Consider the following 16,950-nt stretch of genomic DNA (forward strand, 5'->3'; position numbering starts at 1 on the left):
CGCTGTACTGTTGAACGTTGCCTTGAGTCTAATCACCGTAGTGTGGATTGTTGTCTGTGAGTCTAATCCCTGAACTGTTGATTGTTGCCTTCAGCGTGCTGTACCAGCAGCAGAGTCAGCCTATGGATGCGCTTCAGGCCTACATCTGTGCTGTACAGTTAGACAAATCTCATACCGCGGCCTGGACAGACCTGGCCGTGCTCTACGAGACCTGCGACCAGCCCCATGACGCTCTCACATGCTACATTAATGCTTCTAGAGGTAAGCACAATTGGGCACTTAGTATTGGGCACCATTGTTCTCTTGCTGATATGTCGTTTTTTACCTGTCAATCTCTGATTCAGGGACCTCTTGCACAGTGTAAGTTGTAATTACCATAGCAACATGAGGTTTTACTGTGTCGCCATGGTAGTTACAATCAACTTAGCCTGCGATCGCTTTACGCAAGTGGCCCCAAGACTTAAGACTGAAGACAGAGCTTTTCGTCTTATTTGCATGCGCATTTATAGCCTATATTATGGATGTACTAACTATTAAAAGTGATAAAAGTTCCCTCAAGAAAGGGAACATTGAAATGTTGTTTCGTTGCCTTTAATATATGTACACATAGGTAAACTGAATCCTGCCTGTAAGGGTAGAAATCAAAGTGAAAACGGGTATTCATACCTTTGAGATAAAACTGTATCAGCAAGATATCACAAACGGTAAGAAATAATTTCAAAGTTAATCTGTCCTACTTTGTTAATGCTACAGTTTTTTCTAAAGCTCATCACACCATTGTTTTTGTACATGTATTTACATGGTTATAATTTTTAAGGCTAATTCAGAGAATTTCTGTAATGTGATGTTCCTTCCTTCTTGTTTCAGGCTCAGTCAATAAAAATATAACAACGAGAATTAAATTTCTTTCAGCAGCAATTTAGTAATATACCAATGCAACATTTTCCCAAAAAGTAAGTATGGGACATTAATAACATTAAATATTACATTTTGAGTGAAGAAATTAATTTTGTTAATCGATACCCATAGAATATACGTACAGCATATTGTTGACAGGTGTTAAGATTTCCATACTTTTCTTGTGAAACATTAAAACCCAGCTCACTTAGTAAACAGTCTCTCAAACAATACCCTAATTCTTCAACCTTTTCAATCAATAACTAATATGTAACTAATATTTTGAGACATTGTTAGAGAACTTTGGAGTGTAGAGAAATACTTTGCCCAGTTTTATAAAGCTTGGATCTTTAATGAAACAAACAAATGATTTTTAGCATGGTTTTGATAATAATAGTGTGTATAAATTACACTGGAAAAAAGTGCTTTAGTGGTTGGAAAGGTTGAAGATTCACAGTAGGTGCAATGATCAGAGTTCACTCAGTGATACATACATTGTATGCTGTACCGGGGCCTCCGTGGCTCAGTTAGTTAGCGCGCTAACGCAGCGTAATGACCCAGGAGTCTCTCACCAATGCGGTCTCTGTGAGGTCAAGTCCAGCTCATGCTGGCTTCCTCTCCGGCTGTATGTGGGAAGGATTGCAGCAACCTGGAGTTAGACTGGAGTTACAGTGATGTGAAACTTCTGTTTCTGTCTTGCAGATCCAAAACCCTGCCCAGCATTGAAGAAGCCTGGCGATTACCCATTCCAGCAGAAGCTCACCTCCCGCCAAGGCGCCAGCAATGCGCAACAGGTAAGGGAGATAACCTGAGGTGATGCAAGTTATGAGACCAGAATGATCTCCTTGTGTGCAGTGGTTGTCCTGGTTTATTGCTATCTTAAGGGGTTTTGTTGGCTATAATTTCCTCATCCAATCTCCATAAAGATCAAGTGCTGATTAGCTACCAAGGTCACCTATTTGCAGGACTTGATCTAGCCAAAAACTTTGGGTAATCTTTTGAGTGACATAGTTTTCAATTTCACCACCCCTTTATATGCAATTAACACAAAAATTTGAAAATTTTGTTATTTGAGATCTTGTGACTGCCAAACCCATTTTATGGGCACAGAAATGCCTTGGATCAAGCCCTAGCTTCAGCCAATCTCTCTCTGGATTATGTGTGTTTTTTGTGTCGGATGTTTTTGTCAGGCACATTTTATACCTGAGGCAAAGAACACTGTTCCCTATAGGAACTCTGTAAAACTGTTTGCACAGCAGAAGGATTTATGTAGTTGAGTGAAAAACCTGTACATAAATGTATGTAGGATTTGTTGGTTGAAATGATCTTTTCCTTGATGTAGAAAAGTAGTCTGTAAGTATTTCATCAATCAGTGATGAATTGTGTAATGGTTGATCTGTTGTTTGTCTTTCAAGCTTTTGAATTGGCAGTTTGTTCTGGATTTATTTAACCTCATTCAGAGATATAGTTTAATGCTGAAGTTGTTTTTGCGTTATTTTCAGCTTCAACAAACACCTCAGTCACATGCCCCCAAACCCATGATGCCCTCTCAACCCACAATGCCACTTACCAATTTCGTGGCCGGAATGTCGCCTCCCACAACACCAGCGGAGAAAACCAAGAAAAAGAAAAATCGGAAACGGGTCAGTCATCTTGCGCTAAAACAAAAATTATTTTGAATCATATATGTTTCTGGCATCATAGCCCTTTCCATCGTCTTGCTTCTAAGAATGTCATTGTTGACTGAGAGTTACAAATAATCTTTTTTCAAAGAAAATGTTTGTGTTTTGTGATCTTGCCTATTACAAGTTGTTAGCGGCCATGTTTTACCAGACTCTTGGTCAGATATCTTTCAAATTGCAAGCCTAGTGTAAAAAAGCATAATTACCCTTTTTGACATTCCTTGAAGACATTTCTTAGTAAGTCCTAGTTTTCCATATTGTCATTCTCTTCTTTCAACCTCTGAGTATTCGATTGAATAGTTTGTTACCAAGTGTTTCCATGAGTTGATTTCGTGTCCTCTTGCACAAAGTCTTATGTCATGTTTGTGATTTGCCAGGCATCCAATGAGCCTGCTGATCTGCCTATGCCACCTGCACAGCCTCAGCCTCCTCCCCCGGCATACCTGACACAGGAACGCATGCAGGTGCTCAATTATCTGCAAAATCAGGTGAGATTTTTAGCTCCTTTTGCCTGCTTATTCTCAGGATTTCTTTTTAAAATCAAAAAAATGATGCATGTCTCCTTTCTCTAATTACGATCTCCGAACAAATTGCCTTTATTAACAAGTGTTAACTCTGAAGGAAGAAAAATTAATGTAAAATTTTGACATGATTTTCAGTGCTTGTCTCCTAATGTTTTTACAGACTAACTTAAATCCTCAAGAAGAGCAACTGCTGCGTGATCTCCAGCAACAGTATTCCGTACAACAACAACATCAGCAACATATGAAAATGCAGCAGTTGCAACCAGTAAGTCTTTGCCTTCAGACTTCAGTACAGTTGTACACAAATTTTTGGTAAAATGAGAAAGCGAAAGATTGCAGTTCTAACTAGGGTGTGATTCCTTGATGTGCCGTTCCTTCAGTAATGTATGAATTCATTATCAATTGTCGTCAATTTACCTTGATATTTTCTTCCTTCACTAATGTATTTCTCAATATCTTATTCTTTCAGTGATTTTATTCCTTGATATTCAGTCCTTTTGGTAATATTTTTCTCTGTATTTCATTCCTTCATTGACATATTCCTTGAAATTTGGTTCCTTTCCCTGATTGATCCCTTGATATTTGGTTCCTTGATGTTTTGGTTTGTTCATTGATATTTTCGTTGATATTTGGTTCATTCATGGATATTTTCCTTGGTCCAGAAAGTAATTTGTCATTGGTGAAATTCCTTGTATCCTCCTAAATTTGTTTTAAAAAAATGAATGAATGAATGATTATGGCTTAAAAGAAAAGACAACAAATAATATAACCTAAGTTATTAAGGAGGAGAAGGGGACGACAGAACAGACCTAAACTGCCATAGACAGTTTTCTCTGACAAGCTTTCAAGGAAGCACATTACATGACTCTGAGAGGATTCCTTTATCGTCATATGACTGAAAAATTGTTAAGTACGACATTAAACCCCAAGCACTCACTCACTCACTCACTCACTCATTCTGACATTAAATAAATTAAGTTTTATTCAGGAATTTTTATGTAAGAGCAACAGGAAACACGGGGTTGTGCCACTCGTACCCCACGTACGTAGGGTTAAAGGGCAAAACAGGGTTCAAGTGTCATATGGGAAAACGGTTACATTCCATGGGTTAACTCAAGCCTGATTGGTTAAAATTGATAACACAGATGTGCTTTTGATTGTCCCTTTGAACATGATTTTGCTTACTTTCAACTGCGTCTCTTTTTTTGCAACAAGACAAGAATGAAAAGTTAGACTGTTTTTAAACATCCCGTGAGATAATTTATTAATGTATGCATACATTTGGTCTAGTGTTGTCTTTTCTTTTAGTTAATATTGTTTTAAATTCATTCAATGCCAAATTCTCCAGCACTTTACACTAGAGGTATGTTTTAAGGTGTAGCTTATATGTTAGCCCTTTACTCATAGTAGTTGGTAGAGTGTCCGCTTCGTGACCGGTAGATCCAGGATCAATCCTTGATCGAGTCACACCTAAGACTTTAAAAGAGGAAGTTGTAACTTCCTCGCTTGGCGTTCAGCATGAAGGGGATAGTGCAACGACTGGTTGACCCGTATCAGTATAATGGCTCGGGCGGGGCAGCCTACTTGCCTTCGGTAAGTCGTCTCAGTGAAGCAGCACTAAATAAAAGAGCGGTGGAAATCCGTCCTGCAACAAGGAGGCACATTACACGTACATGCACCCTAAAGATTCCTTCGTTGTCATATGACTGAAAAATTGTTGAGTACGACGTTAAAACCCAAGCACTCACTCACTCATTTACTCATAGTAGTTATCCATGTTTCAGGGCCAGCAGCAGTTTGGAATGCAGGACACATCGGGTGGGGCTGGTCCTGGGAACATGCATAATGCAGCTCACATGGGTGCTCCCCCGTACCCACATCACAACCCTAAACTATCTCCACGCGGAACTATGCATGCACCTGGTTTTGCTCAACCACGCCCGGGATTTTCCGGGCCCAATAGTACGGGGTCCCCCTTAATGAGCCCCGTAGGAAATCCTGAAGGGTTCCCCCAAGGTGGGCCCTTCTCCAGCGTGGGACAGTTTGGCCAGAGTAAGCAGTTCAGTCAGCAAGAGATGATACCAGGGCACCCAAGCCCTACAGTAGGGATGGGCGGGCGTATGCCTGGGCCGGGGTCAGGTCTGCCACAGGTGCACTACCTTGGGGGACCTCACTCTGCCCGACTGCCCCACCAAAATGCGGACCTTCACCTCAACCCGTCGGCCGTGCGCGGCGGTGTGCCTTTCAGCACCTCTCACAACCTACCTCATGCAGCTGCGGGCAACATTCCATACAGCATGGCCTCCGGTACGCACGGAGGAAGTGGGCCTCACCAAGTGGGCGCCAAACCACCCATGTCCTCACCGACCGCACTGCCATCATCCTCTGCACTTTTCCACAGCATGACAGCGGCCAGCCAACAGAACGCGTTTAGCATGGCATCCAGAGGCCCCACCCCTTCTTCCGGTCACATGACCATGAAGCATAATTCAGGTGTGCCTGAGCTGCCTGGAGACATGAGTTTGCCAAAGGATTTGCAGAACATCAACCCGACGAACATGAGCGACCAGGAGTTGGCTGATATCGCAACGTCGCTCGCTGAGGACGCCGCGGGCTCGCTAGCTGAGGATCTCCTGGCCCAGTTCGTCCATGGCCCTGGAAACGACCCCAAAGTGGAATCTTCGGGTCAGGTTCTCCCCAACATCTCCAGCGCTGGAGGAGTCGGAATGTTTACGAGGGACAAATCATCGCTTTCTCAAGCACTCTTTAGTGGTTCTACTGCTGTATCAGGGGCAGGGAACTCCGTCCAGACAAGCTCTGGTGGGAACGCCCTTACCCCGCATTCCTCCACCCCTCAGGATATAAGGAGTTCAGGGAATGCTGCTGCTAGCGTAGACTTTCCTGCCCGCAGAGACTCTCTACAGAGCAGGCTAATGGGGCCTCTCCCCCCAAACAGTTCCTCATCATCATCGTCATCATCAGCTGTTATAAAACATGAAGTCATCAGAAAACCTCACTCACCTAAATTATCTATAGACATGTGCGGAGAGGAAATCATCACATTGTGTAAAGGGCTAGGTAAGAAGCACTGCATTCTCATCCATTCTGATGTCTTGCTTTCTGGTATAATACTGGCGCTCGTGACACCAGTATTCGTGAGTTCATGGTTGTTTGGTATGCTATGTTTCATATGTTGATAAATACTGTAAATCTTCAACCTTTTCAACCACTAAAGCACTTTTTTCAGTGGAATTTATGCATAAAATTATTGTAAAAATGACACTAAAAAATGATTTATTTGTGCCATGAAAGCTTCATAAAATTGTGCAAATTATTTCTCTACACCCTATAGTTCTATCAGAATGTTTCAAAATATTGGTTGCGGACGCGGTTGAAACGGTTGAAAAATTAGGGTAATACTATTTGTTTAAGGAATCAGAAGGTTGCCCAATGAGGTCACATGTTCAAATCCGCCTATTTTTGCCAGTCAGATACCTGGTGAATTTTACATGGGTGTTTTCCACTTTCATAAACCTGACAGGTGTACAAGCTTCTCTCTATTCCTTGATGGGGCTCTGTCATCATATCCTAAGTGAAAAATTCCCAGGTTCAGTCTTGAACACCAATCAAGTAAATTAATAACTAAAGCTGTCTCAGCTGGACTTCGTTGTTAGAGAGCAGAGGAATTTTGGCAAGGCTAATAGTACATGTGTACTGGCATGACTAACTTCACCAGGACAATGCGGAGAATTTGTACATGAAGATGTACCAGGAGTATACCAAAAACATCATTTGTTCTTCCTATGAACTAACAAGAGTCTCTGGCACTCTCTAATAGCAGGTGGCCAGTCTGATTGTCCATCTGTTTGCGTACAGTGCTACAGAATCCGTCTTCTCTGCTTGCCTCACGTCCTACATGATGCTGAAGGGTTTGAATTAGGAGATACATTTAGATATGGATTCTGTTATAATCCAGGACTTTGTCAGGTATTAAAGTAAAATTGAAAAACAAAAAAAAAGGAAAAAGATTATCCGTCAGTCCATAGATTAGGCCAGAATTTCAAATCAGACTCGTGTCCAGTTTTCTCCTATTTTCTCTATTTTCTCCATGGTCATGTTTGACATTAATATTGTCAGAATAGGAAGTCTCAAAGACACTGAAAGTTTAAATATATATTTTTCCAAAATGTAAAGGAGTCTAAATTTAATGTTGTAAAACTGACGGTGATTTGTTTGCCTCAGGCATTACTCTGAACCCTTGAATAGTGGGGTCATGTTCTCAAATCCAACTTCCTGTTGTTTTGGCTGTGACTTTATGTCGGGAGGTTTATCATGAACCTGACAAGGTGTGGTAGTTTCCTGCTGTATTTTACAGATTCCTTCTACCCATAAATGTTTCTGTATTCATTGTATAAGTGGAATAATTCATTGGGCAAATACTGTAAACCTTCAACCTTTTCAATCACTAAAGCCCTTTTTTTTTTTCATTGGAATTCATGCATACAATTATTATTTAAATGACGCTAAAAATACAAGCTTCATAAAAGTGTGCAAATTATTTCTCTACACCCTGTAGTTATCTCAGTATGATCCAAAATATTGGTTGCATAGGCGGTTAAAATATGATGGTTTGTGTCATATATGTTTGTGTCAAAATATTGGTTGCATAGGCGGTTAAAATATGATGGTTTGTGTCATATATGTTTGTGTCAAAATATTGGTTGCATAGGCGGTTAAAATATGATGGTTTGTGTCATATATGTTTGTGTCAAAATATTGGTTGCATAGGCGGTTAAAAAGGTTGAAGAATTTGGGTAGGCCAAATTTAGCCTGAGTTAATTCTTTCCAAATTTGTCAGCACAAATGTGCATTGCTCTCCTATAACCTTTTCTCGTTGGTTCACATTGCTTGCATGTATTACCAAACCAAAGAGAATAATGCTGGCTATCGTAGAAGTGAAATATTCTTGAGTAAGACATTAAAATTTATTTATTTATTTATTTGTTTGGTGTTTTACACCGTACTCAAGAATATTTCACTTATACGATGGCGGCCAGCATTATGGTGGGTGGAAACCGGGCAGTGCTGGGGGAAGGCGTCAAAACACCGATGAAATAAATGAATACATGTAAATCAAACCAAAGAGATGTATGTCTACATGTATTTGATTTTCACAGTTAGAACATTGATACAGTTTTGCTGGTCAGTGAAGCAGTTTTCTCTGACACATAATGAGATGGTAACATGTTTCGTTGTTTGCAGGGAAGGGAGGTAGCCACAGTATGATATTATATGACAGGTGTCCACCTCGTCCCCCCAGTCCACCATTCCCTCCAGTGCCGAAGGAACAGCTAAACCCTCCTACCCCCAGCGTTTATGTGAGTTTGAATTTATTACACGATTTATTTTTTTATGATTTGAGGTTGTCCTTAGAAACTAATTTCTTTTCGGGCATATCCCAACTCTAACTTTTTCATTCTGGCCAACAAAAAAAAAAAGAAAACATCCTGCAAAAATAAAAATAAAAAAAACTAGAGTGGCGTTTTTATGGTAGGTGGGAGCTATGAATACAACATCATTAATAGATTTTACCTTTGATGTTTCGTGTCCGTGTCTATCTGTGGCTTGACTTGAGATCAGAGGTTTCCATGCTTTCCAAATAAAATATCAAGATGTTATTTAAGAAGTCATTAAGGTGCCGGAATATAGGCCTTCTTATGTCATCGGCTTGACCCACTGAGTGTTGTTGGTAAATTTGGTAAAGTTGGTCATTCCCTAAATGACTGTAAATTTCATCTGTGACTAACTTGATCCTTTTTCCTGATTTCTGAGAGTTTTTTCCATAGAAAGGTGTTTTCAAGTTTAATTGGAACATGGGATGATATTCTACTGTAAAATTCTAAGTTTTAGCACCAAAAAATTATTTTTTGACATTTATTTGCCCATTAAATTGCATTTTTGTGGTTGAAATTTAAGGTCATTTAGGGTACATCTCCTGTTTTGTTGATATTTTATGTTACATCTCCTGATACATTGATGTTGATGTTTTATGATACATCTCCTCATATGTTGATATTGATGTTTTATGTTACGTCTCCTGATACGTTGATGTTGATGTTTTGTGTTACGTCTCCTGATACATTGATGTTGATGTTTTATGTTACGTCTCCTGATACATTGATGTTGATGTCTCCTCGTATATTGATGTTGATGTTTTATGATAAGTCTCCTCATATATTGATGTTGATGTTTTATGTTATGTCTCCTGATACATTGATGTTGATGTTTTATGTTAAGTCTCCTGATACGTTGATGTTGATGTTTTATGTTACGTCTCCTGATATGTTGATGTTTTATGTTACGTCTCCTCATATATTGATGTTGACGTTTTTTGTTACGTCTCCTGGTATATTGATGTTGACGTTTTATGTTACGTCTCCTGATACATTGATGTTGATGTTTTATGTTACGTCTCCTGATACATTGATGTTGATGTTTTATGTTACATCTCCTGATACATTGATGTTGATGTTTTATGTTACATCTCCTGATAGATTGATGTTGATCCTTTATGTTGTACAGTTGGAGAGTAAAAGAGACGCCTTCTCACCAGAGCTCCAGCAGTACTGTTACAGTCAGCCGTGTGTTGTGATACGAGGACTGGCCGGGGCACTTAAGCTAGGTATGACCACAGTATTCAGACATAAATTTGTTGTTAAACATGGCAGATGTGGCAAGAGATTAGTTTTCTTCTTGTCTTTGTGAGCATTGGATACATAATCAGAGCTATACAGGTCACTTCTCTTTATTTCACTAGATAGTGATATTAACTGTTAAATCTTTAGTCATTTCTAGTGCTATTTCCTCTATTTATCATTTAAATTTAAAAAAAAACCCGAACAACATAAAAAATAAGGGGCTGAGCCTTGTGTTTTAGCACATCGATGTAATGATGTACTTCAAATTTTGATATCTTTGTTCACTTGAAATTCTACTGTGTTATGAATACCCAGATATCACTGCTCACTTCTATGTCTGCTGTTAGGAATACCCAGATATCACTGTTTACTTGAATCTCTACTCTGTTGTCAATACCCAGATGTTGTTGTTCACTAGCATACTCTGTGTTTCAGATCTAGGACTGTTTTCAACCAAAACTTTAGTGGAGGCCAATCCAGAGCATCCTGTAGAAGTCCGTACACAGGTATGGTACATTACCTATTTATCATGTAGTGTCATTTTTCTCCAAAACTTACACCAAGCCAGACATGTTTTGGAGTACATGCTGGAAGCTTTGATGTTTTATTTTTAGCCTCTAAAATTCAGATACAAATGTTCTCATTCCTAGAAATGTTGATAAAAATTATCTAATTATTTACTTACCAGTTACATTAGCATTTGCATCAATTTTTGATTGTGAATTTTCTTTCATGAAATAGACCACCACAGCATTGAGACATTTCAATAATGAAATAAATTATAAGCTGGCATCATGATGGGCAGATGTAAGCAATTTTTCACACATAAAAACATTTGTTGCTATTTTGACAATGCAATTATTTTTTGGAGGAACATAACATTTATGATTGTCCAGCTTGAGTTCTTCACAAATACGTACAATATCTGTCTTTCTCTTTTTTTTTAGTACGCACCTAAATTTGTATTGGTTAAAAATTTTTGAAAAAGGGATACATGATACTTTAAGTCATGGTACAGTATGTCTGAATCAGGCTGCTATAACCCTAAATGTATGTCTTTCTGTTTTCTCCAGAGGCAGCAGCCCCCAGACGAGAACCTTGACCCTAACGGGATGAGGGTGTGGCACTGTGAGAGTAGCCGTTCACACACGACCATCGCCAAGTATGCTCAGTATCAGGCCTCCTCATTCCAAGAGTCCTTACGGGTAAGCCCCTGTAACATGACAACTCATTGGTGGATATGATTGTAACAGTTTCCTTGATTGGGTTGATGGGATTGTAACACTTTCCTTCGTTGGCTGACTGAAGTTGTTATTGTAACAGATTCCCTGATTGGCTAACTGCCACCTTATTCTCAGTCATTGTTGTTGGTATAAATAGTGAAAATGATGGATGCTTATGATTATATGATTGTAGCATTATCTGAGCTAGGCGCACTATTGACTTTTTATACATTATCTCGTGAGATCTGTAATGTTGGGTAATAGACTTAAACAAGAATTTGCGAGTCGCATGGCCTGTCTGGCCAAGAAATGCCAGTAGTTCACCATAATGCACCATCTTGGGTTGGCTGTCATTTGGAATTTTATGGTGAAACTTGTAAAAAGCCTTAAGTTCTGGGCCAAGAGATCAGTCAGAATTGGTTTGATAAAGGCCATAAATTACTGTAAATCTTAACCTTTTCAACCCTAAGCACTTTCTTCAGTGGAATTTATGTGTATAATTATTATGAAAATGATGCTAAAAATGATCTGTTTGCATCAGTAAAGATGCAAGCTTTATAAAACTGTACAAATTATGTCTAAAAATGTTTCATAATATTGGGACCGGCCCCAATAGAACAGTTGGTAGAGCGTCCGCTTCAGGAGCGTTAGATCCAGGGTCAGTCCTGGGTTGAGTCACACCCAAGACCTTAAAAGAGGAAGTTGTAACTTCCTCGCTTGGGGTTCAGCACAAAGGGGGTAGTGCAACAACTGGTTGACCGGTATCAGTATAATGGCTCGGGCGGGACGGCTTACTTGCCTTCGGTAAGGCGTCTCAGTGAAGCAGCACTAGATAAAAAGAGTGGTGGAAATCTGTCGTCCAACAAGGAGGCACATTACGTGCACTCTAAGGATTCCTTTGTCATCATATGACTGAAAAATTGTTCAGTATGACGTTAAACCCCAAGCACTCACTCAGTCACTCAAAATATTGGGTGCAGAGGAGGTTGAAAAGGTTGAAGAGTTAGGGTAAACCAAAAAATGCATGTATACCCTTCCCTGAATTGACCATTGCATTGTACGCCTTTATTTTTTAAAAATATTTTATGAATTAAAGTGTATTGTTCCTGTAATGTGAATGTCTGGTTTTGGATTTTTCCAGGAGGAAGCAGAGAAAGCTAAAGGGAATATCGTGAAGGAATCTGACAGTGATTCAAACTCCTCGGCAGCATCTAAAGGGTGAGTCAGAGTCAGAGTCAGAGATATCGTATAATTCATTCACATAGCTGGAAACTGTGCATTTCTCAGGTTACCTCCCCTTGGCCAGGTTGCTCACTTTTGAATCAAGAACTAAAACTGTTTCATCTTTTATGAAGGGCAAAGATAATGGACCTCAAATTAACGAAAAATCAGAACTTCCTGGTATTTTCCATAGTATTAAGGTTTTGTGTGGCCTTTTCCAAAATGGTGATGCTTATAAATATGGTACACTAAAAAAACAAAAAAAACCCAGAAGTTTGTTCAGATGTTTTGCTTCCATGTATTTTTTAAGGCATAGTAAAAATTGTGCCATCACAGTATTGTTATATACATATGTTACTTTAGATGTATAGTTGTTTGTGGATTCAATACCTAATAACCCATAGTCATACATCGAGATTTTTTCATTATTAATAATAGTATTGTTGTTTGTGTGTGTAGTCTTCTACATTCTGCTTTTAAGTTTTCGACAGCTGAATGCATCTTATGAAAATTTGATATCTCACCTGATGATTGAATACCATGAAAAGCCAATGACCATAATTGATTTTTTTTTATTTTTCACAGGAGGAAGAAGTGGAAGACAATTAGATTTGGAACAAATGTTGATTTGTCAAATGAGGCTAAATGGCGTCCCCAGTTACAAGAGCTGACCAAGCTACCAGTTTTTACACGGGTAAGGTACCAGCCTGATTCAACCACACCTGTGTTGTAGCACCTCCAAGGCTCCTTAGGTAGCTGTACATGAATACGCATAAAGATATACAGATAACCCTATAAGCTTATCATGTGAAGTATTCGGTAGTTTATGTTTTGTTAAGTCTTCAAATGTCCTATGCAAATTTGTTCTCTTACCAACCAGTGATCAAGCTTTAATCTTTGTTCTTCTTTTTTCCCCTCCACAAGTGAAATGATGTGTATAGTAAACTTGCAAACCTAATTCTTGGGCTATGATGTCAATCAGCCAGCCAGCCAATCAGTCATTTCAGTTCATTTCCTGTCTACATAATGTGAAGGGCATGTCATTATTCTCACCTTTTTACCTGTCTTACAGTTGATGTCAGCTGGTAACCTGCTGAGTCATGTAGGCCACACAATACTGGGCATGAATACCGTGCAGTTGTACATGAAAGTCCCAGGATCAAGGACACCAGGTATGTGGGAGGTTCTTGTAGAATCAGTTTTATTGCCGAGTGAATATGGCACAGTGTTTTAATCTAACACCTTTTATTTCGTCTCCAGCTAAGGATTCTGATTTACTGTATTTGTTCAGACGTTTTCGCAAGTTTAGTAAATGTTTATTCAAGTATATTCTGTAGGGCTTGATTCTGCGCAGACTGATGAAATTAAACTTTTTGTGAATCCCTGAAACTGACCAACACAGCCGATTAAGTTTTGTCTGTAAAATGAAGTATAAAGATGCATCAATCAAATGGCTGAAAGTTGCTCTTTGGAATTAGGGTATATATTTTCTTCTGCTCTTAAAACGGGTTGCTGTGTTGTGTGAACAACAAGAACCAGTAGTCTGGCATGTACATGTAGTACAATCAAGTCTCTGAAAAGTTTTAAAGTTCAAAAGTATAAATAAAAAAAAATGAATGCATTTAGTGTGAAAAAAAAAACATAGATTCATCAGATTGATACATGTACATATATGTATTTATATGTATGTTTCATTTGTCCTTTTTTTTTCTTGTTCAGGTCATCAAGAGAACAATAACTTTTGTTCTGTGAACATCAACATAGGCCCCGGGGACTGTGAGTGGTTTGGGGTCCCCGAACAATACTGGGGTCTCATTCACCAGCTTTGTGAGAGGTAATGGGTCACATATGCCAGACAAAACTGCATTCATCTACATAACTGATGATTCTTTTGGCTATTAGTTAAAACCCATACAATTTGTATGTTTGTGTTCATAAGAAAATGGAACACTAGAACAGATGTACATTGGTAAAGTATCCAACCTAAAATTTAAAAAGCACACTTTTTTATTTTTCGGACAACTGCATTTTGTAAAAGTTTTAAAAAATGCACACTGAGTATATTGAAAGTACCACCATCTTGCTTTAATCAGTCAGGCACAAGTTATTTCCTGCAGCTCGAGAACACAACCTTTTATCCATATTAGCATAAGGTGTGAGAGAAGAAACATCATATTTCCAGTTTCTCCAATGTGGCAACAAAGCTCCTTTGCCTTGTCCAGTATTCAGTGGTTAGACTAAACAAAGCTCTTTTGTCTCGTCCAGTATTCATTGGTTAGTCTTACTCCACATGAGCTTGCACTAAACAAAGCTCTTCTATGGCGTCCAGTATTCATTGGTTAGTCTTACTCCACGTGAGCTTTCACTAAACAAAGCTCTTCTATGGCATCCAGTATTCATTGGTTAGTCTTACTCCACATGAGCTTGCACTAAACAAAGCTCTTCTAAGGCGTCCAGTATTCATTGGTTAGTCTTACTCCACGTGAGCTTACACTAAACAAAGCTCTTCTATGGCGTCCAGTATTCATTGGTTAGTCTTACTCCACATGAGCTTACACTAAACAAAGCTCTTCTATGGCGTCCAGTATTCATTGGTTAGTCTTACTCCACGTGAGCTTACACTAAACAAAGCTCTTCTATGGCGTCCAGTATTCATTGGTTAGTCTTACTCCACATGAGCTTGCACTAAACAAAGCTCTTCTATGGCGTCCAGTATTCATTGGTTAGACTTACGCTACATTAGCTTACATTAAACAAAGCTCTTCTATGGCGTCCAGTATTCATTGGTTAGTCTTACTCCACGTGAGCTTACACTAAACAAAGCTCTTCTATGGCGTCCAGTATTCATTGTTTAGTCTTACTCCACATGAGCTTACACTAAACAAAGCTCTTGTATGGCATCCAGTATTCATTGGTTAGTCTTACTCTACATTAGCTTACACTAAACAAATCTCCTCTGATGTTTCAGGAACAACACAAACTACCTGACTGGATCGTGGTGGCCCATTCTTGAGGATCTGTACGAGGAAGACATTCCTGTGTACCGTTACATCCAGAAACCTGGAGATCTCGTCTGGATCAACGCTGGCACCGTGCACTGGGTACAAGCCATTGTAAGTCGCTTTGTCAGTTTGCCCGTGAATTTGTTTGACTACAAGTATTGGAGTATCACAGAAGAATAGTATTTCAAAACTTCATGGGAAGAAGTAGTGCAGCATGGGAACCAGTATTGCATCATGGGAACCAGTATTGCATCATGGGAACCATTAGTGCAGTATGGGAAACAAGCTGTTCAGGGGGCCTCCATGGGTGAGGTGGAGTTCCAGCGCAGCGCAGTGACCCAGAGGCCTCTCACAAATGCAGTCGCGGTTCAAGTCCAGCTCATGCTGGCTTTCCCTCCAGCCGTACTTGGGCTAGCCCTGCCAGTAACCTCTGATTGGTCGCTGGATCCCCCGGGTTCTGACTAGTTTCTTCCCACCATAATGCTGGCCACCGTCATATACATGTAAATGAAATATTCTTGAGTAGGTCATTAAACTCCAATCAAGGTAAATCAGTAAAGAAATAATTAAATGGGTCAAATCTCAACACCTGTACTATACTATAAACTTGTGTGTTTGCCATTTTTAGGGCTGGTGTAACAACATAGCCTGGAACGTGGGACCAGTAACCAGTAAACAGTACCAGGTAGCCATTGAGCGTTACGAGTGGAACAAACTGGAAGGCTACAAGTCCATAGTGCCAATGTTACATTTATCATGGACGCTTGCACGGAACCTCAAAGTCTCCGATCCCAAGCTTTTCGAACAACTCAAGTAAGTTATCCACATGTATTGTTAGCTGATGTTTGCTGAAGCTCATTCCTAGGAAATATGTTTACACAAGCTGTTATAAAGCTTGTTTGAATCCGTTTGGTCATTATAGCAAATGGTTTTAAATGCATGTAAATATTCAGTCAATGACGCATGTATGATCTATTAGGAATATTTTAATCAGATCAACAATGGAACATGTTAAACATGGCAATAATACAGGTCAATCAAGTTACTTCATGATAGCAGCAGTGTGACTTACCTTTGTTATATATTTAAACTGGTTGAAGAGGTGTGTGTATATAGAGACAAGTTGAACAGGTGCCTGTATACTGGGACTGGTTGACAGATGCCGGTATACCGACGGGTTGAACAGGTGCCTGTTTACTGTGACTGGTTGAACAGGTGCCTGTGTATTGAAACTGGTTGAACAGGTGCCTGTATACTGAAACTGGTTGGAGTGCTGCAAGTATACCAAGACTGGTTGAACAGGTGCCTGTATATAGAGACTGGTTGAACAAGTACCTGTATACTGTGGTTGATGTGGTGGTGCCTGTTTACAGAAACTGGTTGCACTGTCAAGTTTGGTGTCCTGATGTTTCATGGAGGCATTGTATTCAACATGATGACACTGGAACAGTTGCAGTATAAAAACACACTGACTGATAATATCAAAACAGTGTTGAATGCCACTCTAAATAGGGAGACCAAAACTGACATACAGGGGTTTATAGATGTTGTTGTTGTTGTGTGTTTCCAGGTATTGTTTGATGCGGTCCCTGCGTCAGATGCAGATGACACTGGACTTTGTTGAGGATTTAGGACTGAAATTGAAGTGGCATGGCCGTACCAAGGACGAGGGAGCTCATTACTGTAATGAGTGTGAGGTAAGA

At 39.5% G+C, this 16,950-nt stretch overlaps 1 protein-coding gene across 1 annotated transcript in view; it reads left to right on the forward strand.

The window, feature by feature from the left end:
• Window positions 1-16,950, forward strand: part of LOC135479738 (histone demethylase UTY-like) — a 90,227-nt gene that overhangs the window by 70,678 nt on the left and 2,599 nt on the right. Inside the window, 19 exon segments of the mRNA XM_064759641.1 lie at window positions 95-261; window positions 868-908; window positions 910-953; window positions 1,600-1,691; window positions 2,400-2,540; window positions 2,904-3,067; window positions 3,264-3,368; window positions 4,888-6,181; window positions 8,366-8,481; window positions 9,686-9,785; window positions 10,237-10,307; window positions 10,875-11,006; window positions 12,166-12,242; window positions 12,831-12,939; window positions 13,318-13,417; window positions 13,965-14,079; window positions 15,214-15,358; window positions 15,876-16,060; window positions 16,818-16,944. Of these exon segments, the coding sequence (XP_064615711.1) occupies window positions 95-261; window positions 868-908; window positions 910-953; window positions 1,600-1,691; window positions 2,400-2,540; window positions 2,904-3,067; window positions 3,264-3,368; window positions 4,888-6,181; window positions 8,366-8,481; window positions 9,686-9,785; window positions 10,237-10,307; window positions 10,875-11,006; window positions 12,166-12,242; window positions 12,831-12,939; window positions 13,318-13,417; window positions 13,965-14,079; window positions 15,214-15,358; window positions 15,876-16,060; window positions 16,818-16,944 (3,325 nt within the window).

The sequence above is a fragment of the Liolophura sinensis genome, chromosome 12, assembly GCF_032854445.1.
Source record: "Liolophura sinensis isolate JHLJ2023 chromosome 12, CUHK_Ljap_v2, whole genome shotgun sequence".
In the NCBI taxonomy this organism is placed as follows: domain Eukaryota; kingdom Metazoa; phylum Mollusca; class Polyplacophora; order Chitonida; family Chitonidae; genus Liolophura; species Liolophura sinensis.